General features: G+C 47.8%; 1 protein-coding gene across 2 annotated transcripts in view; it reads left to right on the forward strand.

Moving 5' to 3' along the window:
• Positions 1-25976, forward strand: part of CHST10 (carbohydrate sulfotransferase 10) — a 143988-nt gene that overhangs the window by 114871 nt on the left and 3141 nt on the right. For both annotated transcript variants that reach the window (XM_063953458.1, XM_063953457.1), the window contains exon 4: positions 4700-4931. In XM_063953458.1, the coding sequence (XP_063809528.1) occupies positions 4700-4931 (232 nt within the window). The remainder of the gene's footprint in view (positions 1-4699; positions 4932-25976) is intronic.

Below are 25976 nucleotides of genomic sequence, written 5' to 3' on the forward strand. Positions count from 1 at the left end.
GGGAAAACACTTATATAAGGTTGTCCCTGTATAATTATAGCGTTTTGGTGTGTGCTGGCAAACTCTCCCTCTGTCTCCCCAAAGGGCTAGTGGGGTCCTGTCCTCTATCAGAGCATTCCCTGTGTGTGTGCTGTGTGTCGGTACGTGTGTGTCGACATGTATGAGGACGATGTTGGTGAGGAGGCGGAGCAATTGCCTGTAATGGTGATGTCACTCTCTAGGGAGTCGACACCGGAATGGATGGCTTATTTAGGGAATTACGTGATAATGTCAACACGCTGCAAGGTCGGTTGACGACATGAGACGGCCGGCAAACCAATTAGTACCTGTCCAGGCGTCTCAAATACCGTCAGGGGCTTTAAAACGCCCATTTACCTCAGTCGGTCGACACAGACACGGACACTGACTCCAGTGTCGACGGTGAAGAAACAAACGTATTTTCCATTAGGGCCACACGTTACATGTTAAGGGCAATGAAGGAGGTGTTACATATGTCTGATACAACAAGTACCACAAAAAAGGGTATTATGTGGGGTGTGAAAAAACTACCTGTAGTTTTTCCTGAATCAGATAAATTAAATAAAGTGTGTGATGATGCGTGGGTTTCCCCCGATAGAAAATTATTGGCGTTATACCCTTTCCCGCCAGAAGTTAGGGCGCGTTGGGAAACACCCCTTAGGGTGGATAAGGCGCTCACACGCTTATCAAAACAAGTGGCGTTACCGTCTCCAGATACGGCCGCCCTCAAGGAGCCAGCTGATAGGAGGCTGGAAAATATCCTAAAAAGTATATACACACATACTGGTGTTATACTGCGACCAGCGATCGCCTCAGCCTGGATGTGCAGCGCTGGGGTGGCTTGGTCGGATTCCCTGACTGAAAATATTGATACCCTTGACAGGGACAGTATTTTATTGACTATAGAGCATTTAAAGGATGCATTTCTATATATGCGAGATGCACAGAGGGATATTTTCACTCTGGCATCAAGAGTAAGTGCGATGTCCATATCTGCCAGAAGATGTTTATGGACACGACAGTGGTCAGGTGATGCAGATTCCAAACGGCACATGGAAGTATTGCCGTATAAAGGGGAGGAGTTATTTGGGGTCGGTCCATCGGACCTGGTGGCCACGGCAACAGCTGGAAAATCCACCTTTTTTACCCCAAGTCATATCTGCCCAGGGGTAGAGGAAAGGGAAGAAGACTGCAGCAGGCAGCCCCTTCCTAGGAACAGAAGCCCTCCACCGCTTCTGCCAAGTCCTCAGCATGACGCTGGGGCCGTACAAGCGGACTCAGGTGCGGTGGGGGGTCGTCTCAAGAGTTTCAGCGCGCAGTGGGCTCACTCGCAAGTGGACCCCTGGATCCTACAAGTAGTATCCCAGGGGTACAGATTGGAAATTCGAGACGTCTCCCCCTCGCAGGTTCCTGAAGTCTGCTTTACCAACGTCTCCCTCCGACAGGGAGGCAGTATTGGAAACAATTCACAAGCTGTATTCCCAGCAGGTGATAATCAAAGTACCCCTCCTACAACAAGGAAAGGGGTATTATTCCACACTATTTGTGGTACTGAAGCCAGACGGCTCGGTGAGACCTATTCTAAATCTGAAATCTTTGAACACTTACATACAAAGGTTCAAATCAAGATGGAGTCACTCAGAGCAGTGATAGCGAACCAGGAAGAAGGGGACTATATGGTGTCCCTGGACATCAAGGATGCTTACCTCCATGTCCCAATTTGCCCTTCTCACCAAGGGTACCTCAGGTTCGTGGTACAGAACTGTCACTATCAGTTTCAGACGCTGCCGTTTGGATTGTCCACGGCACCCCGGGTCTTTACCAAGGTAATGGCCGAAATGATGATTCTTCTTCAAAGAAAAGGCGTCTTAATTATCCCTTACTTGGACGATCTCCTGATAAGGGCAAGGTCCAGAGAACAGTTGGAGGTCGGAGTAGCACTATCTCAAGTAGTTCTACGACAGCACGGGTGGATTCTAAATATTCCAAAATCGCAGCTGATTCCGACGACACGTCTGCTGTTCCTAGGGATGATTCTGGACACAGTCCAGAAAAAGGTGTTTCTCCCGGAGGAGGAAGCCAGGGAGTTATCCGAGCTAGTCAGAAACCTCCTAAAACCAGGCCAAGTGTCAGTGCATCAATGCACAAGAGTCCTGGGAAAAATGGTGGCTTCTTACGAAGCGATTCCATTCGGCAGATTTCACGCAAGAATTTTTCAGTGGGATCTGCTGGACGAATGGTCCGGATCGCATCTTCAGATGCATCAGCGGATAATCCTGTCTCCAAGGACAAGGGTGTCTCTTCTGTGGTGGCTGCAGAGTGCTCATCTACTAGAGGGCAGCACATTCGGCATTCAGGACTGGGTTCTGGTGACCACGGATGCCAGCCTGAGAGGATGGGGAGCAGTCACACAGGGAAGAAATTTCCAAGGAGTGTGGTCAAGTCTGGAGACTTCTCTCCACATAAATATACTGGAGCTAAGGGCAATTTACAATGCTCTGAGCCTAGGAAGACCTCTGCTTCAAAGTCAACCGGTGCTGATCCAGTCGGACAACATCACGGCAGTCGCCCACGTAAACAGACAGGGCGGCACAAGAAGCAGGAGGGCAATGGCAGCAAGGATTCTTCGCTGGGCGAAAAATCATGTGATAACACTGTCAGCGGTGTTCATTCCGGGAGTGGACAACTGGGAAGCAGACTTCCTCAGCAGGAACGACCTCCACCCGGGAGAGTGGGGACTTCATCTGGAAGTCTTCCACATGATTGTGAACCGTTGGGAAAGACCAAAGGTGGACATGATGGCGTCCCGTATCAACAAAAAACTGGACAGGTATTGCGCCAGGTCAAGAGACCCTCAGGCAATAGCTGGGACGCTCTGGTAACACCGTGGGTGTACCAGTCGGTGTATGTGTTCCCTCCTCTGCCTCTCATACCCAAGGTACTGAGAATTATAAGACGGAGAGGAGTAAGAACTATACTCGTGGCTCCGGATTGGCCAAGAAGGACTTGGTACCCGGAACTTCAAGAGATACTAAGAAGGGACTTGCTTCAGCAAGGATCATGTCTGTTCCAAGACTTACCGCGGCTGCGTTTGACGGCATGGCGGTTGAACGCCGGATCCTAAGGGAAAAAGGCATTCCGGAAGAGGTCATCCCTACCCTGGTCAGAGCCAGGAAGGAGGTGACCGCACAACATTATCACCGCATTTGGCGAAAATATGTTGCATGGTGTGAGGCCAGGAAGGCCCCCACGGAGGAATTTCAACTCGGTCGATTCCTGCATTTCCTACAAACAGGAGTGTCTATGGGCCTCAAATTGGGGTCCATTAAGGTTCAAATTTCGGCCCTGTCGATTTTCTTCCAGAAAGAATTGGCTTCAGTTCCTGAAGTCCAGAAGTTTATCAAGGGAGTACTGCATATACAACCCCCTTTTGTGCCTCCAGTGGCACTGTGGGATCTCAACGTAGTTCTGGGATTCCTCAAATCACATTGGTTTAAACTGCTCAAATCTGTGGATTTGAAATATCTCACATGGAAAGTGACCATGCTGTTGGCCCTGGCCTCGGCCAGGCGAGTGTCAGAATTGGTGGCTTTGTATCACAAAAGCCCATATCTGATTGTCCATTCGGACAGGGCAGAGCTGCGGACTCGTCCCCAGTTTCTCCCTAAGGTGGTGTCAGCGTTTCACCTGAACCAGCTTATTGTGGTACCTGCGGCTACTAGGGACTTGGAGGACTCCAAGTTGCTAGATGTTGTCAGGGCCCTGAAAATATAGATTTCCAGGACGGCTGGAGTCAGGAAAACTGACTTGCTGTTATCCTGTATGCACCCAACAAACTGGGTGCTCTTGCTTCTAAGCAGACGATTGCTAGTTGGATGTGTAGTACAATTCAGCTTGCACATTCTGTGGCAGGCCTGCCACAGCCAAAATATGTAAATGCCCATTCCACAAGGAAGGTGGGCTCATCTTGGGCGGCTGCCCGAGGGGTCTCGGCTTTACAACTTTGCCGAGCTGCTACTTGGTCAGGGGCAAACACGTTTGAAAAATTCTACAAATTTGATACCCTGGCTGAGGAGGACCTGGAGTTCTCTCATTCGGTGCTGCAGAGTCATCCGCACTCTCCCGCCCGTTTGGGAGCTTTGGTATAATCCCCATGGTCCTTACGGAGTCCCCAGCATCCACTTAGGACGTCAGAGAAAATAAGAATTTACTTACCGATAATTCTATTTCTCGTAGTCCGTAGTGGATGCTGGGCGCCCATCCCAAGTGCGGATTGTCTGCAATACTTGTACATAGTTATTGTTACAAAAATCGGGTTATTATTGTTGTGAGCCATCTTTTCAGAGGCTCCGCTGTTATCATGCTGTTAACTGGGTTCAGATCACAGGTTGTACAGTGTGATTGGTGTGGCTGGTATGAGTCTTACCCGGGATTCAAAATCCTTCCTTATTGTGTACGCTCGTCCGGGCACAGTATCCTAACTGAGGCTTGGAGGAGGGTCATAGGGGGAGGAGCCAGTGCACACCACCTGATCCTAAAGCTTTTACTTTTGTGCCCTGTCTCCTGCGGAGCCGCTATTCCCCATGGTCCTTACGGAGTCCCCAGCATCCACTACGGACTACGAGAAATAGAATTATCGGTAAGTAAATTCTTATTTTACTAACATATTCATTTATTTCAGACAACTGCAGATCCCATGAAAAATATGACAGTCATCGATCTCGTCCACAAAGAGCGTCGAGAACTGCTCAGAAGTATTTGCAGTAATGGATCCCTCAGTAACCTCTCACATTCCATCATCTCTAAGTTTGTATTAGATCGAATTTTCGTCTCCGACAAGCACAAGATCTTATTTTGTCAGACACCCAAAGTAGGAAATACACAGTGGAAAAAAGTTCTCATTGTTGTAAATGGTAATTCAGTTATATTTGTTGATGCATTTTCTTTTTATAATTTTTTTAGAAGAACATATTCTGTATTATCAACTTCTCACTTAAAATAAAAATAAACGCAAATAATCAGTGAATAAGGGCGGTATCTAAATATCTGCGATCATTGTCGCAGGTAATTGCATCACCGGGGGTTATACTATTAGCCCCGATAAGCCAACACGAGCAGCGGCTTATCAGGGATTTTATTTCACCTGCCTCAGGCAGTCGAATCAAAATCCCGAATGAACACCGGCTTTTTCGGGCTGCGGCAGTGAATACACACAGGTTTCAGTGAACCTGGGTGTTTTCGCACATAAAAGTATTTTGTTTTATGGGTGATTGTTAATTGTTACACCATAAAAAACTATTGGTGAAACTACCGGAAAAATTGCAAAAACCTCCAGTTTTTTGCTCCTGATGTTTCATTGCGGGTAATTGGATACCCCTAGAAATATTCATATGAATAAGTCCGTTCCAAAGAGAGTCTGCTGTAGTGGTGTACTTTTGAGGAGAAGGGGCTCTCCAATCACATTCTACTAACATATTCATGCAGTCCAGTATAGTAAAGGATGAGGCTACACGCCACAAAATGCTGTATTTAAAAAATCAGCTAATTTGCGCATCCAAACAAATCATAAAAAAAGCAAATATTTTGGTAAGAGCAATGGCATCTTACTCATTACATCTAGGATTTTGTACATCCTATAGCACTGAGGAAGAAGACATAGTTCTGCCCTGTTACTTTTTTTTAATTTATTTTTTTATGATGTTTCCATGTTTATCTGACATCACCAATAAAAAACTCAAATGAGCTAATTTGTTTTAAATATTACATTTTTTGGCATGAAGCCTTGTCTTTACTATATCATTTGAATCATAAATTAAGCTAAAAGTTTAGGAGCAAAGGATTTTGTACCTGGTGGAAGAGTTAGAGGTTCTGCAAATGGAAACAGTATAATATCTCATCACAGAATGGTTCAAGTGACAGTACTTTACTATTGTTTTACATCTGGCAACATAATAGCAAATTAACAGCCCCACCCCCACACGTATTCTATCAAGATAAACTTTATGTAGTTTTCCCAATAAACCTCTTCACACGGTAGCACTGTTATGGCAAAACCAATACCCTACTGTAGTTACAGAGCACACTGCTACTTTATTAGTTTGTCAGAAAACAGGTTAGGTTATACTCCCAGGAATAGGACATTGTCAGCAGTGGCTCCAATCTCTGGGTTCCAGGCAGGGGGGGTGTCAGGTCTGTGTAAATGTCTGTTCCCGGAGGGGGCACTAGTGAGTTCCTGCACATATGCGCAATGATGTTTATTAAATACACACAGCAATATAATGATTACTGGAACAGGAATAACAATACAGAAGTTTCACAGCGTGGAAGCTGACATTGGTTTTAAGTACAGTCATGAAGAATGAGCTGATCTGAAAGCCAGCGGTAATTAGAGAACAGTAATGACCGGCCTGTTCAATGATGGTCGCCCTGGGAGCCGATGGCAAATAAATGATGGTCGGCCTGGGAGCTGATGTGAAGCAGAGTCTATATCCTGAGGATAAATAATGACACAGAGGATCGGCCTGGAAACCGATGGGAGAATGTGATGGAACAACACAGACAATAAGTAACTTTTGGTATTCAGTCTGGAAACTGTTAGCAACTTGCAAATAACGATGGTTGGCCTGGGCGCCGATGGCAACTGAAATCAGTACTCTGGAGGTAAGTAATACAGATGGTATAATAACAGTCACAGGTAATGAACTGGTCTGGGAACCAGTGTAATTAGCAAACTGTGATGATCGGCCTGGAAGCCGATGGTGAACATCGATGGCTGGCTTGGAGGCCGATGGTAACAGGATCAATATGCAGTAGGTAGGTAATGCCACCGATGGTAGTAATTACAGGCAATAAGTAACTCCGGTAATCAGTCTGGAAACTGACAGCAATAGATTCACACAGTCAGAATATATGCACAGTCCACAGAGCCAAGCAAGGCTATAGCAGGAGACAGTTGGTGATCAACAAGCTGGTTGTTTAAGTGCTGGAAGCAAAAGCACAGTGCTGAATGCAGATTAACAACACACAGGTGAGAATGATGAGGCAGCACCTGGAGAGAGTCTCTTACTGCATGTAGAAGTGGAAGCTGACTGTGTAAGGAGTTGTAGCAGTGCTGGATGGCTGGAGCCTGTAGTTCCATGGAGACACTGAAGCTAGGAAGTCACTAGAGACTGCTGGTGACTGGATCTGAATGCAGATGGAACTGCACCAAACTGGATGGCTGATGCCTGTAGTTCCACAGAGCTGATCCACAGGGGAAACTCTGAAGAGAGGAGACTGGAGCCAGGAGACGCTTGTTCACAAGATGTGACACGTTGCTCAAGGCAATGATACTGAGAAGGAACGCTGAGTATATACCCTCTGGTCAGGGATTGGAGAATCAAGTCATGTGAGCGCTCCAATGCTCAGTTGTGGATAGCACCAAGTCAGCTGACTAAAGGTGTCATGGCAGCGCCCATACTCTGGAGATGGTGGGAACAGATCAGGGTACACAGTATAGCAAGCGGGGTACACACTGGAGAGAGTCTCTGCACATTGCAGGCAAATATGGAACATGCTGCCAGGCTGAGGATGTGACCTTCAGAGGCCAGTACATCAGGGCACTGGTAAGTGACGTGATGCAAAATGCAGATTCCTGCCTGTCTGTAATGTGTGCATTTGCCAAATCGCAATCCCGTACAGGGAAGCTCCCATTGTGGGAGTGGGTGGGAGAATGCTCACTCTGCTCTGGATGTGTTGGCACTTATGGAAGCTATGAAATCTACCCTAAACATGGGAAGTCTCCCAACGGCAGATTCTCACATGGCACGCTTGGTAAAATTCTCCACTTTACCTATTTCGTCTACATCTTCCTTGAAGGAAACTACCAGTAGGAGTATGGAACATTGGGACCGATGTATTAACCTGGAGAATTGATAAAGAAGTGATAAACCAGTGATAAGTGCAAGGTCATTACGGATTTGAAAAATGACAGGAGCTGACTGGCTAGTGATTTATCACTACTTGATCACTTCTTTATCCCTTATCCAGGCTTAATACATCTGCCCCACTGTCTCAAGTCTATCTACTCCCTTACTGGAACTATCACTAGGCCCACTGTGGTGGCCGCCTGGGTATCCAAAGCAATTGAACACTGGGCTGATGCTCTGCAGGATGAACTCCCCTAAGACATTTCCAAAGAATGTCTGTCACACATCACAAAAATCAGGGAAACTGCCTCCTACTTAGGCGAAGCAGCTTTAGACTCTGGCCTCTAAAGCCTCGGTTACCTCAGTGCTGGCCTGATTGTCACAACTGAGGGCCTGAGCTGACGGGAGGCAGCCTCAGTTGTAGGGGCTGAGATGTACCGGAACCTGGGAGGTTGTATCAGACCCCTGGACATGTAAGTAACATGAATAATAACTGCCCGAAGGCGTGACCACGACAACTTGGATAAAAGTCAATGATGTTTATTATGACAACTCCGCAACACAGCAGCAGTAAAAGAAAACGTAAAAGTCAGCAAAGAATAAATACAGTTCCTGGGTACTACAGGATGGCAGGAGCCACAGGGCACTGGTAGTGTGAGATAGTTCTTATGATCTTCTAGATGGAAAGTCCTTACCAGGCCCGACTGTAGCAATGGAGATAACCCAGGATTGTGCCAGCTGGTGTTCCAGGAAAAGCTGGGTTGCTGAAGAAAAAACAGCTGCTGTGGATACTGGCTGGAACCAGACTGTTGTTAGCACGGAGTGGATACTGGCTGGAACCAGTTAAATAATAAATGAACTTGGGAGCGATGAAATATGAACTGAAATGTAGAACTTGAGAGCGGAGAAATAATAATACCGGTGGAGAGTGGTAAAGTGTAGAAAGGACACCGGCCCTTTAAGGGAAGCTGTACTCTGCTGGAAGCTGAGCTGGGAGCAGGTAATGTTGTAGCTGGAAACAGATGAATCCACAATGGATTGGAGAGTCAGGCTACACCGCAGGTGGAATGCTGGTGCGGGTCTCTATGGTGGAAGTCTTGAGACAGGAGCTGGAACCTGGAAGACAATCACAGGAGAGAGACAAACAGGAACTAGGTTTGACAACCAAAGCACTGACGCCTTCCTTGCTCAGGCACAGTGTATTTATACCTGCAGCAAGGAAGGGATTGGCTAGGCAATTATGCAGATTATCAATACTGAGAACAGATTGGTGGAAATGATCAGCTGACAGAATCCAAGATGGCTGCGCCCATGCAGACACTTGGAGGGAAGTTTGGTTTGTAATCCATGTGGTAATGAAAACAGTAATGGCGGCGCCGGCCACCGGAGACAGGAGGCGCCAGGCTGACAGATGCACATCCAACCACGCGGACACAGCGGAGGCCGCGGCTGACGTAATCGCCACTCAGACACTCTGCATGCAGAAGAGCAGGGACGGCGGCGGAGGCCGCGGGAGACGCCATGCCAGGTGTAATATGGCGTTTACTGTGACAGCGTCCCAGAGTGACAGGAGAGGATACAGGAATGTACACATCAGGATAACAGATGGGATCCGGTCCTGGAGCGCTGAGCCAGCCTTAGGAGGCATCTGATGGGTAAGAAATGGCGTCCAGATACCCGGATCGTGACAGCACCCCCCCCTTTAGGAGTGGCCCCAGGACACTTCTTTGGCTTTTGAGGAAACTTGGAATGGAATCTCCGGACCAAGGCAGGAGCATGGACATCAGAAGCATTGGTCCATGAACGTTCCTCAGTACCATAACCCTTCCAGTCAATAAGATATTGTAGTTGACCGTAACGGTGACGTGAGTCCAGGATCTTGGCCACTTCATACTCAACGCCTCGTTGAGTTTGGACTTTCGGAGTTGGAGGAAGTGAGGAATGAAACCGATTCAAGATCAGCGGTTTCAACAGGGAAACATGGAATGTCCTGGGTATTTTTAAGAAGGGAGGCAACTGGAGTCTGTAAGCAACAGGATTGATGACTTGTTCAATCTTGAAAGGACCGATATAGCGAGGTGCAAACTTCATACTGGGAACTCTTAACCTCAAATTCTTCGTGGATAACCATACCCGATCACCCACCTTGAGAGCAGGAACTGCTCGACGCTTCTTATCCGCAAACTTCTTGTACCTGAACGATGCCTTGAGCAGAGCTGATCGTACGCTCTTCCAGATATTGGCAAACTGATGCAAGGTGATATCCACTGCGGGAACAGAAGTTGCTGGAAGCGGTTGGAACTCAGGGACTTTAGGGTGGAATCCAAAGTTAGTGAAGAATGGTGTTGAAGCAGATGAAGAATGATACTGGTTGTTATGACAGAACTCGGCCCAGGGAAGTAATTGAACCCAGTCATCTTGAGAGGAGGACACATAGATGTGGAGGAAGGCCTCCAAGTCCTGATTCACCCTCTCGGTTTGACCATTGGTCTGAGGATGGTAAGCCGTGGAAAACTTTAGCTTGACTTGGAGGACTTGACATAAACTTCGCCAGAATTTGGCTGTGAATTGAACTCCTCGATCTGAGATAATTTCTTCAGGAAGACCGTGGAGTCGGAAGATCTCTTGTATGAATACTTGAGCCAACTTGGAAGCTGACGGAAGACCGGTGAGAGGAATGAAGTGTGCCATCTTGGTGAACCGGTCAACTACCACCCAGATGGTATTGAACTTGTTGCACATGGGTAAATCTGTAATAAAATCCATCGACAAATGGGTCCAAGGTCGACGGGGAACAGATAGTGGAACCAGTTGCCCCGCAGGCGACTGGCGGGATACCTTATGTTGAGCACACTTTGGGCAAGATGCAATAAACTCCAAGACGTCCTTTTTCAGAGTTGGCCACCAATAGGACCTAGAGATAAACTCCAGGGTTTTTTGGATACCTGTATGTCCGGCAAAACGGGAAGCATGGGCCCAATGCATGAGCTTCTTCCTTAGCATCGGTTTCACAAAACTTTTCCCTGATGGGGGCGTAGAGTCCATCCCTACCGTGGAGAATGCCAACGGATTTATAATAGGATGCTTGTCTGAAGACTCTGACTCATTTTCTTGCTCCCATGAGCGGGAAAGGGCATCGGCCTTGCGATTCTGAGAGCCCGGACAGAACTGGAGTTTAAAGTCGAACCTGGAAAAGAAAAGTGCCCATCTGGCCTGACGAGGGTTGAGACATTGTGCGCCTTTCAGATATAAAAGGTTCTTGTGGTCTGTAAGTATGGTGATTGAATGAGAAGCTCCCTCCAACAGATACCTCCACTCTTCTAGAGCGAGCTTGATGGCTAGCAACTCCTGGTCGCCAATGGCATAGTTGCGCTCAGCTGGGGAGAACTTCCGGGAGAAGAAACTGCAAGGGTGTAAATGGCCATCTTTAGCCCTCTGAGATAACACCGCTCCTACTCCAACGGAGGAGGCATCCACCTCTAAGATGAAAGGAGAGTCGATGTCAGGCTGTTTCAGAACAGGCGCAGAGATGAACCTTCGTTTTAAAAGATGAAATGCTTGCATGGCTTCTTCAGACCACTTGGACGGGTTAGCACCCTTCTTAGTGAAAGCAGTAATAGGCGCCACAATGGTGGAAAAGTCTCGTATAAACTTTCGGTAATAGTTGGCGAACCCTAAGAACCTCTGGACCCCTTTGAGGGTTAAGGGTACCGGCCAATTTTGGATTGCTTGTAGTTTCTCAGGATCCATCTCTAGTCCGGAACTGGACACAATGTACCCTAGAAACGGAATGGACTTGACTTCAAAGACGCATTTTTCTAATTTGCAATAGAGATGATTGACACGGAGACGGGACAGAACCTCTTTAACCCAAAAACGATGTTCCTCTAAATCGTTGGCAAAAATGAGGATATCGTCTAGATAGACCACGACATGACGGTATAGAATGTCTCTGAAGATCTCATTGACAAAATGCTGGAAGACAGCTGGAGCATTGCTCAATCCGAAGGGCATGACGAGGTACTCATAATGTCCGTCACGGGTGTTAAAGGCGGTCTTCCACTCGTCACCCTCACGGATCCGGATGAGATTGTATGCACCTCTCAAGTCCAGCTTTGTAAAGATGGTAGCTCCGCTAACTCTGTCAAAGAGCTCAGTAATCAGGGGTAAAGGATAACGGTTCTTGATGGTAATGTCGTTCAAACCTCTGTAGTCGATGCACGGCCGCAGACCACCATCTTTCTTTTTTACAAAAAAGAAGCCTGCGCCGGCTGGAGAAGAAGAAGGTCGAATGAACCCCTTTGCTAGGTTCTCTTTAATATATTCCTCCATAGAATGCGTCTCAGGCAGAGACAACGGATAAGTTCGGCCTCGAGGTGGAACCTTCCCTGGAACGAGATCAATCGGGCAGTCCCATTCTCTATGAGGAGGAAGGATATCAGCAGAAGCTTTACTGAACACATCCGTGAAATCTTGATATGGAGGAGGTGGAACATCAGACGACCTGGGGGAGGAAGAACAGACAGGCAATACTTTAAACAAACATGTCTCAGCACAGGAGGAACCCCATGCCAGGATTTGCGTAGTCGTCCAATCAATTGTAGGATTGTGAAGACGGAGCAATGGAAGGCCCAGGACCACAGGATGTGTGGCTCTTGGAATCACTAAAAAAGAAATAAGTTCGGAATGAAGAACTCCCACTCTCAGACGAACTGGTAGAGTCCTTAAAGAAATAACTGCATCAAAAATTTTGCTGCCATCCACGGCAGTTAAAGAAATGGACGAAGGAAGTCTCTCGGTGGGTAGGGACCACCGTTTAACATAGGCTTCGGTAATAAAGTTCCCAGCTGCTCCGGAATCAAGGAGGGCAATGACGTTCCGATAACGTTGAGCAACTTGAAGCGAGACTGGGAGATTACAATCTTGAGGAGATGGAGAGGAGATCATTACTCCTAGCCGGCCCTCTCCTTGGCGAGCTAGGATTTGGAGTTTCCCGGACGTTTGGGACAGGCATTAATGGTGTGAGACGGAGCTGCACAATAGAGACAGAGAGACTCGGAGAGACGTCTTCGGCGCTCAGCAGGTGTTAAACGGGAACGACCAAGTTGCATGGGCTCATCTTTAGATGGTGACAGTTGACGAGGAGGAGGAGCAGAAGATTTTGGAGCAGATGATCTTCCACGCTCAGTTGCTCTCTCTCTGAAACGTAAATCAACTTTCGTGCAGAGTGAGATTAGCTCATCTAACTTAGAAGGTAAGTCTCTGGTAGCTAACTCATCTTTAATACGCTCAGATAAGCCATGCCAGAATGCAGCATACAGGGCCTCGTCGTTCCATGCCAGTTCGGATGCCAGGATCTGGAACTGTATCAGATATTGTCCTACAGTACGTGACCCCTGGCGTAAATGGAGAATCTCGGATGAAGCTGAGGTTACCCGGCCTGGCTCGTCGAAGATGCGCCTGAATGTTGACACGAAGGCAGTGTAGGAAGATAGCAGGGTGTCGGACCTCTCCCATAACGGTGATGCCCAATCAAGGGCTGAGCCACTGAGAAGAGAAATAATGTAGGCAATTTTTGTACGGTCACTGGGAAAATTGCCAGGTTGTAGCTCAAACTGAATCTCACACTGGTTGAGAAATCCCCTGCAGAATCTTGGAGATCCGTCAAATTTTGCTGGCGTTGGAAGATGAAGACGTGGAGCAGAAATGGGTAAGGTGGGTGGGGTTATAGCTGGAGTCACTGTGGTTGACGCACCAGACGCGCCTGATCCACGGAGAGTTGTCTGAATCCCATCCAGCCGAGTAGAGAGATCCTGGAGACAGCGGATGATGTGGCCCTGTGCAGCCTCCTGATGTTCTAGTCGGGCTGCCAGTTCTTGCATCGGCCTGGCCGCTTGATCCTGGTCTCCGGCTGGATTCATTAGGTCAGTGCTTACTGTCACAACTGAGGGCCTGAGCTGACGGGAGGCAGCCTCAGTTGTAGGGGCTGAGATGTACCGGAACCTGGGAGGTTGTATCAGACCCCTGGACATGTAAGTAACATGAATAATAACTGCCCGAAGGCGTGACCACGACAACTTGGATAAAAGTCAATGATGTTTATTATGACAACTCCGCAACACAGCAGCAGTAAAAGAAAACGTAAAAGTCAGCAAAGAATAAATACAGTTCCTGGGTACTACAGGATGGCAGGAGCCACAGGGCACTGGTAGTGTGAGATAGTTCTTATGATCTTCTAGATGGAAAGTCCTTACCAGGCCCGACTGTAGCAATGGAGATAACCCAGGATTGTGCCAGCTGGTGTTCCAGGAAAAGCTGGGTTGCTGAAGAAAAAACAGCTGCTGTGGATACTGGCTGGAACCAGACTGTTGTTAGCACGGAGTGGATACTGGCTGGAACCAGTTAAATAATAAATGAACTTGGGAGCGATGAAATATGAACTGAAATGTAGAACTTGAGAGCGGAGAAATAATAATACCGGTGGAGAGTGGTAAAGTGTAGAAAGGACACCGGCCCTTTAAGGGAAGCTGTACTCTGCTGGAAGCTGAGCTGGGAGCAGGTAATGTTGTAGCTGGAAACAGATGAATCCACAATGGATTGGAGAGTCAGGCTACACCGCAGGTGGAATGCTGGTGCGGGTCTCTATGGTGGAAGTCTTGAGACAGGAGCTGGAACCTGGAAGACAATCACAGGAGAGAGACAAACAGGAACTAGGTTTGACAACCAAAGCACTGACGCCTTCCTTGCTCAGGCACAGTGTATTTATACCTGCAGCAAGGAAGGGATTGGCTAGGCAATTATGCAGATTATCAATACTGAGAACAGATTGGTGGAAATGATCAGCTGACAGAATCCAAGATGGCTGCGCCCATGCAGACACTTGGAGGGAAGTTTGGTTTGTAATCCATGTGGTAATGAAAACAGTAATGGCGGCGCCGGCCACCGGAGACAGGAGGCGCCAGGCTGACAGATGCACATCCAACCACGCGGACACAGCGGAGGCCGCGGCTGACGTAATCGCCACTCAGACACTCTGCATGCAGAAGAGCAGGGACGGCGGCGGAGGCCGCGGGAGACGCCATGCCAGGTGTAATATGGCGTTTACTGTGACAGCGTCCCAGAGTGACAGGAGAGGATACAGGAATGTACACATCAGGATAACAGATGGGATCCGGTCCTGGAGCGCTGAGCCAGCCTTAGGAGGCATCTGATGGGTAAGAAATGGCGTCCAGATACCCGGATCGTGACACTGATCTATCCTCTGGCTCCACTCATGGAAGGCGGACACGTATTCTAAGAAAATCTTATTGCCATTCTCTGGGAATATCCTGTTTGGAACCGAATTGGATAAAATAGTGGCATCACTGGCGGCTGCTAAGACGGCTTTCCTACCATCAGCTACTGCACCACATGCTCGGACCTCCACAGCCTCTGCTAAATCTACAAAACCCAGGTCCATGCAGGCATGGGCCGCAAGACAGCCACCAACAAAACGTGATAACAAGCCTACAGCCTGACCAAACGGGCCCCCTCCTGTGGCACCCCAGGGTGGGAGACAGACTTCTCCAGTTTGCACATGGTTGGCGCCACACAACAGCAGACGCTTGGGTGCAGGAAGTGATCTATCACGGGTAGGAAATCTCATTTAAAAGACTGCCCCTCAACAATTCTTTTACGCAGGTGGTTGCCTCTCTGGTGGTTGAGGTAGGACCCCAGCAAGGCTTCAGCCCTACAGGAAGTTATCCAATCCCTCCTGCAATCAGGAGTGATTGTACCAGTCCCGTGTTCACTACGAGGGACCAGATTCTATTCAACAATATTTTTGGTACAGAAATCCAATTGGTCTCATCGGCCTATCGTAAACCTCAAATCTCTCAACAAATTTGTCACAGTACCCAAGTTTCGTATGGAAACACTGCGCTCCTTTGTTCTGGCAATGGAGCTGGGAGACTTCATGGTGTCTCCCTATGTACAGGATGCTTACCTGCATGTTCCTATAGCGCCTTCTCACGGCCATTTCTGTGGTTCGCTATTCTTCGCCAACATTACCAATTTTGGGTCTTGCCTTTTGACCTGTCTACGGCACCCAGGGTCTTTACCAAAATCATGGCAGCTACGACGTCAGGGAGTCAGATTGCTCCCTTATTTGGATGACCTGCTCCTTATGGTGCACTCCCCGGAGGCCCTACTCTCCCATCTCCAGCTGACTATCTTACAATAACACAGGTGGCTCATCAACTGGAGGAGATCATCCCTCACGCCTTCTCAATGCATGACCCATCTGGGAGCTCTCTAGCTTCTCCTAGATTCTCGAGTACAGAGACTTTTCCTAACCCCGGACAATGTATTGTCAGATGTCTATACACTCAGCCATGCAGGTCCTGGGATCCATGGTCTCTACCTTCCACATGGTGAAGTACGGTCAATTCCACTCCAGGCCTCTCCAACACCTAATCCTGGCACGCTGGGATGGAAAGTCTAATCGGATCAGGTCCCAGATGATGGTTCTTTCTCTGGAGGTCCGTCTGTCCCTAACATGGTGGCTTCAGACATCACACCTGGTTAAGGGGTGACCCTTCTGGATTCCAGATTGGATCCTGCTGACCACGGATGCCAGTCTCCAAGGATGGGGCGCGGTAACTGGACACTTCTGCTTTCAGGGCCGCTGGAGTTACGAGCTGTCTAAAGAGCACTGCTTCTGGCATGGGACATTTTTCAGGGCAAACCTGTGCAGGTCCAGTCAGACAACGCCACAGCAGTAGCCTACCTCAACCATCAGGGAGGTACCCGCAGTTGGTTGGCAATGCAGGAAGTGGCTCGCAACCTTCGATGGGCAGAATACCACATTCCAGCCATATCGGCGGCCTTCATCCCAGGTGTCCTGATCTGGGAAGAAGCTGTTTTCTCCCAGTCGGTTGTCCAGATCATGCTTAGAGCATGGAAGCTGGCCTCTGCCTGCATCTATTATTGGATATGGCATACATACATGCAGTGGTGCACTACGAGTCGCCATAACCCACAGGTTTCTCGGGTGTCCAGTATTCTTGTCTTCCTTCAAGCTGGATGGACTCTGGGACTCGCCTGGTAACGTTGAAAGTGCACCTCTCGGCCCTGTCCATTTGGTTCCAACGAAAACTTGCTCCTCTCCCGGATGTCCGTACCTTCCTCCAGGGGGAACTCAGGGTTCGACCTACGTACCCCCGGTGGCTCCCTGGGATCTCTCTGTGGTCCTCAAAGCCTTTAGAAGCCGCCATTTGAACCTCTGGACTCAGTGGACCTGAAGTGGCCTACGGCAAAAACAGTCTTCCTACTGGTTATTGCATCTGCTCTTAGGGTATCAGATTTGGGAGCACTTTCCTGTCGCTTCCCCTTTCTTATTTTTCACCAGGACAGGGCTGTTCTCAGAACTTGGGACAATTATCTTCCTAAGGTTGTGTCCCGGTTCGATCTTAATGAGGAGATTGTGGTACCGGCTTTTCTATCTTTTGAACCTTTTGACTGGAGAGGCTTCCTTTGATGTGATCAGGGCTCTCTGGATCTATGTAGATCATACCAGTTCTCTTTGGAAATCAGACTCCTTCTTCGTCCTCTATGGCTTCCACAAGAGTAGTTGGCCAGCCGACAAACAGACTCTGATTAGGTGGATTCGTATGACCATTTCACAGGCGTACACCCAGGCTGACCTTCCTGTGCCTTCTACAGTCTCAGCCCACTCTGCTCGCTCTGTGCGTCTCTCATGGGCAGCAAACCATAGAGCGTCTGCAAAACAACAATGCAAGGCGGCTACGGAGTCTTCAGTCCACACCTTTCTTAGGTTCTATGCCTTTTTGATACTTTAGCTTTCCAAGATGCTTCTTTTGGATGCCAAACACGTCTATCCACTCAGGATCGTCCCCTCCCTTAAAATAACTGCTTTGGGACATCCTTATGGTATTTCCTGTGGACCCCGTAGGGAACCGGAAGAGGGAAATGAGTTATGGTAAAACTTACCTTCGCTAACTCTTTCTTTGAGGGCCATAGGATCCACAGGGTGCCCACCTTGATGCACCGGACTTCTATGGGTTACTCTTCTTGGTCGTCAGCTCCCTCCTCGAGAGTATGTGTTCTTGTGCGTAACATATCTTCTTTCTCTCCTATCCTGATCCTGCCTTGGGTTGTTTGACAAAACTGAGGATGCCAGAGCATGGAGGCGGGGCATAGGGGGAAAAGACCGGAGCATCTTGGAATGCCAAAAGCTTAACTGTTTGGTGCCCCGTCCTTACCACCACCTACAACCCCCTAATAGCATTCCCTGTGGACCCTATGGACCTCAAAGAAAGAGTTAACGAAGGTAAGTTTTACCATAACTCATTTTTTTAACCCCTTGTTCTGATCAGAACTGTGGAGTTTCCATGTCATGGACCCGCCCCAACCCAAAACACAGTTCCCTAGCTCCATCAGTAATCTCAGATCCCTTCTCTAAGCTTTAATACTTGTGTGATGCACTTTTTCCTAAAAGATGAATTTGAAATTAACATGGTAAAGGTTGATGAGAGTATGGCGATTTGTGAAAATCTGGTATTTTTTTTTTTGTGATCAGTCTACATTCCCAGTTTTATATTTATGTAGGACACTGGGATTCCTTCCAGGAGCATGTCCTGTGATAATGTACAAAGCTTACTTGGTTAGACCTTCCCTTTTATTTCTCTCTTTCCTGAAAGCAGAAGACGTCCATCTGGACCAGCCTCACCTACCTCCCGAAAATGTTCTTGATATGTTTTCTTTTTGTTTGAAAAATGAATGAAATAGAGATGAACAAAAACCGTATGATTAAGGGACATCGGGGGTCATTCCGAGTTGATCGCTCACTAGCTATTTTTTGCAGTGCTGCAAACAGATAGTCGCTGCCTATAGACTATTTTTGCTTTGCAAGCGTGCGATTGCATGTGCAGCCGAGCACTATAAAAAAGATTTGTGCAGTTTCTGAGTAGCTCAAAACTTACTCAGCCGCTACAATTACTTCAGCCTGTTCTTGTCCGGAATTGACGTCAGACACCCGTCCTGCAAATGCTTGAACTAGAGATGAGCGGGTTCGGTTTCTTTGAATCCGAACCCGCACGAACTTCACTTTTTTTTTCACGGGTCCGAGCGACTCGGATCTTCCCGCCTTGCTCGGTTAACCCGAGCGCGCCCGAACGTCATCATGACGCTGTCGGATTCTCGCGAGACTCGGATTCTATATAAGGAGCCGCGCGTCGCCGCCATTTTCACACGTGCATTGAGATTGATAGGGAGAGGACGTGGCTGGCGTCCTCTCCATTTAGATTAGATTTAGAAGAGAGAGAGAGAGAGAGATTGCTGTGATACTGTAGATTAGAAGAGAGTGCAGAGTGCAGACAGAGTTTAGTGACTGACGACCACAGTGACCAGTGACCACCAGAGACAGTGCAGTTGTTTGTTTTATTTAATATATCCGTTCTCTGCCTGAAAAAAACGATACACAGTCACACAGTGACTCAGTCTGTGTGCACTGCTCAGCCCAGTGTGCTGCACATCAATGTATTGTATATAAAGCTTATAATTGTGGGGGAGACTGGGGAGCACTGCAGGTTGTTATAGCAGGAGCCAGGAGTACATGATAAATAATATTATATTAAAATTAAACAGTGCACACTTTTGCTGCAGGAGTGCCACTGCCAGTGTGACTAGTGGTGACCAGTGCCTGACCACCAGTATATTAGTAGTATTGTATACTATCTCTTTATCAACCAGTCTATATTAGCAGCAGACACAGTACAGTGCGGTAGTTCACGGCTGTGGCTACCTCTGTGTCGGCACTCGGCAGGCAGTCCGTCCATCCATAATTGTATTATATACCACCTAACCGTGGTTTTTTTTTTCTTTCTTTATACCGTCGTCATAGTCATACTAGTTGTTACGAGTATACTACTATCTCTTTATCAACCAGTGTACAGTGCGGTAGTTCACGGCTGTGGCTACCTCTGTGTCGGAACTCGGCAGGCAGTCCGTCCATCCATAATTGTATTATAATATATACCACCTAACCGTGGTTTTTTTTTCGTTCTTTATACCGTCGTCATACTAGTTGTTACGAGTATACTACTATCTCTTTATCAACCAGTGTACAGTGCGGTAGTTCACGGCTGTGGCTACCTCTGTGTCGGAACTCGGCAGGCAGTCCGTCCATCCATAATTGTATTATAATATATACCACCTAACCGTGTTTTTTTTTTCGTTCTTTATACCGTCGTCATACTAGTTGTTACGAGTATACTACTATCTCTTTATCAACCAGTGTACAGTGCGGTAGTTCACGGCTGTGGCTACCTCTGTGTCGGCACTCGGCAGGCAGTCCGTCCAACCATAATTGTATTATATACCACCTAACCGTGGTTTTTTTTTCATTCTTTATACCGTCGTCATACTAGTTGTTACGAGTATACTACTATCTCTTTATCAACCAGTGTACAGTGCGGTAGTTCACGGCTGTGGCTACCTCTGTGTCGGCACTCGGCAGGCAGTCCGTCCAACCATAATTGTATTATATACCACCTAACCGTGGTTTTTTTTTCATTCTTTATACCGTCGTCATACTAGTTGTTACGAGTATACTACTATCTCTTTATCAACCAGTGTACAGTGCGGTAGTTCACGGCTGTGGCTACCTCTGTGTCGGCACTCGGCAGCCCGTCCATAATTGTATATACCAGTGACCTAACCGTGGTTTTTTTTTCTTTCTTTATACATACATACTAGTTACGAGTATACTATCTCTTTATCAACCAGTCTATATATTAGCAGCAGACACAGTACAGTGCGGTAGTTCACGGCTGTGGCTACCTCTGTGTCGGCACTCGGCAGCCCGTCCATAATTGTATATACCACCTAACCGTGGTTTTTTTTTCTTTCTTTATACATACATACTAGTTACGAGTATACTATCTCTTTATCAACCAGTCTATATATTAGCAGCAGACACAGTACAGTGCGGTAGTTCACGGCTGTGGCTACCTCTGTGTCGGCACTCCGCAGCCCGTCCATAATTGTATATACCAGTGACCTAACCGTGGTTTTTTTTTCTTTCTTTATACATACATACTAGTTACGAGTATACTATCTCTTTATCAACCAGTCTATATATTAGCAGCAGACACAGTACAGTGCGGTAGTTCACGGCTGTGGCTACCTCTGTGTCGGCACTCGGCAGCCCGTCCATAATTGTATATACCAGTGACCTAACCGTGGTTTTTTTTTCTTTCTTTATACATACATACTAGTTACGAGTATACTATCTCTTTATCAACCAGTCTATATATTAGCAGCAGACACAGTACAGTGCGGTAGTTCACGGCTGTGGCTACCTCTGTGTCGGCACTCGGCAGCCCGTCCATAATTGTATATACCAGTGACCTAACCGTGGTTTTTTTTTCTTTCTTTATACATACATACTAGTTACGAGTATACTATCTCTTTATCAACCAGTCTATATATTAGCAGCAGACACAGTACAGTGCGGTAGTTCACGGCTGTGGCTACCTCTGTGTCGGCACTCGGCAGCCCGTCCATAATTGTATACTAGTATCCAATCCATCCATCTGCATTGTTTACCTGAGGTGCCTTTTAGTTGTGCCTATTAAAATATGGAGAACAAAAATGTTGAGGTTCCAAAATTAGGGAAAGATCAAGATCCACTTCCACCTCGTGCTGAAGCTGCTGCCACTAGTCATGGCCGAGACGATGAAATGCCAGCAACGTCGTCTGCCAAGGCCGATGCCCAATGGCATAGTACAGAGCATGTCAAAACCAAAACACCAAATATCAGTAAAAAAAGGACTCCAAAACCTAAAATAAAATTGTCGGAGGAGAAGCGTAAACTTGCCAATATGCCATTTACCACACGGAGTGGCAAGGAACGGCTGAGGCCCTGGCCTATGTTCATGGCTAGTGGTTCAGCTTCACATGAGGATGGAAGCACTCAGCCTCTCGCTAGAAAACTGAAAAGACTCAAGCTGGCAAAAGCACCGCAAAGAACTGTGCGTTCTTTGAAATCCCAAATCCACAAGGAGAGTCCAATTGTGTCGGTTGCGATGCCTGACCTTCCCAACACTGGACGTGAAGAGCATGCGCCTTCCACCATTTGCACGCCCCCTGCAAGTGCTGGAAGGAGCACCCGCAGTCCAGTTCCTGATAGTCAGATTGAAGATGTCAGTGTTGAAGTACACCAGGATGAGGAGGATATGGGTGTTGCTGGCGCTGGGGAGGAAATTGACCAGGAGGATTCTGATGGTGAGGTGGTTTGTTTAAGTCAGGCACCCGGGGAGACACCTGTTGTCCGTGGGAGGAATATGGCCGTTGACATGCCAGGTGAAAATACCAAAAAAATCAGCTCTTCGGTGTGGAGGTATTTCACCAGAAATGCGGACAACAGGTGTCAAGCCGTGTGTTCCCTTTGTCAAGCTGTAATAAGTAGGGGTAAGGACGTTAACCACCTCGGAACATCCTCCCTTATACGTCACCTGCAGCGCATTCATAATAAGTCAGTGACAAGTTCAAAAACTTTGGGTGACAGCGGAAGCAGTCCACTGACCAGTAAATCCCTTCCTCTTGTAACCAAGCTCACGCAAACCACCCCACCAACTCCCTCAGTGTCAATTTCCTCCTTCCCCAGGAATGCCAATAGTCCTGCAGGCCATGTCACTGGCAAGTCTGACGAGTCCTCTCCTGCCTGGGATTCCTCCGATGCATCCTTGCGTGTAACGCCTACTGCTGCTGGCGCTGCTGTTGTTGCCGCTGGGAGTCGATGGTCATCCCAGAGGGGAAGTCGTAAGCCCACTTGTACTACTTCCAGTAAGCAATTGACTGTTCAACAGTCCTTTGCGAGGAAGATGAAATATCACAGCAGTCATCCTACTGCAAAGCGGATAACTGAGTCCTTGACAACTATGTTGGTGTTAGACGTGCGTCCGGTATCCGCCGTTAGTTCACAGGGAACTAGACAATTTATTGAGGCAGTGTGCCCCCGTTACCAAATACCATCTAGGTTCCACTTCTCTAGGCAGGCGATACCGAGAATGTACACGGACGTCAGAAAAAGACTCACCAGTCTCCTAAAAAATGCAGTTGTACCCAATGTCCACTTAACCACGGACATGTGGACAAGTGGAGCAGGGCAGGGTCAGGACTATATGACTGTGACAGCCCACTGGGTAGATGTATGGACTCCCGCCGCAAGAACAGCAGCGGCGGCACCAGTAGCAGCATCTCGCAAACGCCAACTCTTTCCTAGGCAGGCTACGCTTTGTATCACCGCTTTCCAGAATACGCACACAGCTGAAAACCTCTTACGGCAACTGAGGAAGATCATCGCGGAATGGCTTACCCCAATTGGACTCTCCTGTGGATTTGTGGCATCGGACAACGCCAGCAATATTGTGTGTGCATTAAATATGGGCAAATTCCAGCACGTCCCATGTTTTGCACATACCTTGAATTTGGTGGTGCAGAATTTTTTAAAAAACGACAGGGGCGTGCAAGAGATGCTGTCGGTGGCCAGAAAAATTGCGGGACACTTTCGGCGTACAGGCACCACGTACAGAAGACTGGAGCACCACCAAAAACTACTGAACCTGCCCTGCCATCATCTGAAGCAAGAAGTGGTAACGAGGTGGAATTCAACCCTCTATATGCTTCAGAGGTTGGAGGAGCAGCAAAAGGCCATTCAAGCCTATACAATTGAGCACGATATAGGAGATGGAATGCACCTGTCTCAAGTGCAGTGGAGAATGATTTCAACGTTGTGCAAGGTTCTGATGCCCTTTGAACTTGCCACACGTGAAGTCAGTTCAGACACTGCCAGCCTGAGTCAGGTCATTCCCCTCATCAGGCTTTTGCAGAAGAAGCTGGAGGCATTGAAGAAGGAGCTAAAAGGGAGCGATTCCGCTAGGCATGTGGGACTTGTGGATGCAGCCCTTAATTCGCTTAACAAGGATTCACGGGTGGTCAATCTGTTGAAATCAGAGCACTACATTTTGGCCACCGTGCTCGATCCTAGATTTAAAGCCTACCTTGGATCTCTCTTTCCGGCAGACACAGGTCTGCTGGGGTTGAAAGACCTGCTGGTGACAAAATTGTCAAGTCAAGCGGAACGCGACCTGTCAACATCTCCTCCTTCACATTCTCCCGCAACTGGGGGTGCGAGGAAAAGGCTCAGAATTCCGAGCCCACCCGCTGGCGGTGATGCAGGGCAGTCTGGAGCGACTGCTGATGCTGACATCTGGTCCGGACTGAAGGACCTGACAACGATTACGGACATGTCGTCTACTGTCACTGCATATGATTCTCTCAACATTGATAGAATGGTGGAGGATTATATGAGTGACCGCATCCAAGTAGGCACGTCACACAGTCCGTACTTATACTGGCAGGAAAAAGAGGCAATTTGGAGGCCCTTGCACAAACTGGCTTTATTCTACCTAAGTTGCCCTCCCACAAGTGTGTACTCCGAAAGAGTGTTTAGTGCCGCCGCTCACCTTGTCAGCAATCGGCGTACGAGGTTACATCCAGAAAATGTGGAGAAGATGATGTTCATTAAAATGAATTATAATCAATTCCTCCGCGGAGACATTGACCAGCAGCAATTGCCTCCACAAAGTACACAGGGAGCTGAGATGGTGGATTCCAGTGGGGACGAATTGATAATCTGTGAGGAGGGGGATGTACACGGTGATATATCGGAGGGTGAAGATGAGGTGGACATCTTGCCTCTGTAGAGCCAGTTTGTGCAAGGAGAGATTAATTGCTTCTTTTTTGGGGGGGGTCCAAACCAACCCGTCATATCAGTCACAGTCGTGTGGCAGACCCTGTCACTGAAATGATGGGTTGGTTAAAGTGTGCATGTCCTGTTTTGTTTATACAACATAAGGGTGGGTGGGAGGGCCCAAGGATAATTCCATCTTGCACCTCTTTTTTCTTTTCTTTTTCTTTGCATCATGTGCTGATTGGGGAGGGTTTTTTGGAAGGGACATCCTGCGTGACACTGCAGTGCCACTCCTAAATGGGCCCGGTGTTTGTGTCGGCCAGTAGGGTCGCTAATCTTACTCACACAGTCAGCTACCTCATTGCGCCTCTTTTTTTCTTTGCGTCATGTGCTGTTTGGGGAGGGTTTTTTGGAAGGGACATCCTGCGTGACACTGCAGTGCCACTCCTAGATGGGCCCGGTGTTTGTGTCGGCCACTAGGGTCGCTAATCTTACTCACACAGCTACCTCATTGCGCCTCTTTTTTTCTTTGCGTCATGTGCTGTTTGGGGAGGGTTTTTTGGAAGGGACATCCTGCGTGACACTGCAGTGCCACTCCTAGATGGGCCCAGTGTTTGTGTCGGCCACTAGGGTCGCTAATCTTACTCACACAGTCAGCTACCTCATTGCGCCTCTTTTTTTCTTTGCGTCATGTGCTGTTTGGGGAGGGTTTTTTGGAAGGGCCATCCTGCGTGACACTGCAGTGCCACTCCTAGATGGGCCCGGTGTTTGTGTCGGCCACTAGGGTCGCTAATCTTACTCACACAGTCAGCTACCTCATTGCGCCTCTTTTTTTCTTTGCGTCATGTGCTGTTTGGGGAGGGTTTTTTGGAAGGGCCATCCTGCGTGACACTGCAGTGCCACTCCTAGATGGGCCCGGTGTTTGTGTCGGCCACTAGGGTCGCTAATCTTACTCACACAGCTACCTCATTGCGCCTCTTTTTTTCTTTGCGTCATGTGCTGTTTGGGGAGGGTTTTTTGGAAGGGACATCCTGCGTGACACTGCAGTGCCACTCCTAGATGGGCCCGGTGTTTGTGTCGGCCACTAGGGTCGCTTATCTTACTCACACAGCGACCTCGGTGCAAATTTTAGGACTAAAAATAATATTGTGAGGTGTGAGGTATTCAGAATAGACTGAAAATGAGTGTAAATTATGGTTTTTGAGGTTAATAATACTTTGGGATCAAAATGACCCCCAAATTCTATGATTTAAGCTGTTTTTTAGTGTTTTTGGAAAAAAACACCCGAATCCAAA

Source organism: Pseudophryne corroboree, chromosome 2 (assembly GCF_028390025.1).
Source record: "Pseudophryne corroboree isolate aPseCor3 chromosome 2, aPseCor3.hap2, whole genome shotgun sequence".
NCBI lineage: Eukaryota > Metazoa > Chordata > Amphibia > Anura > Myobatrachidae > Pseudophryne > Pseudophryne corroboree.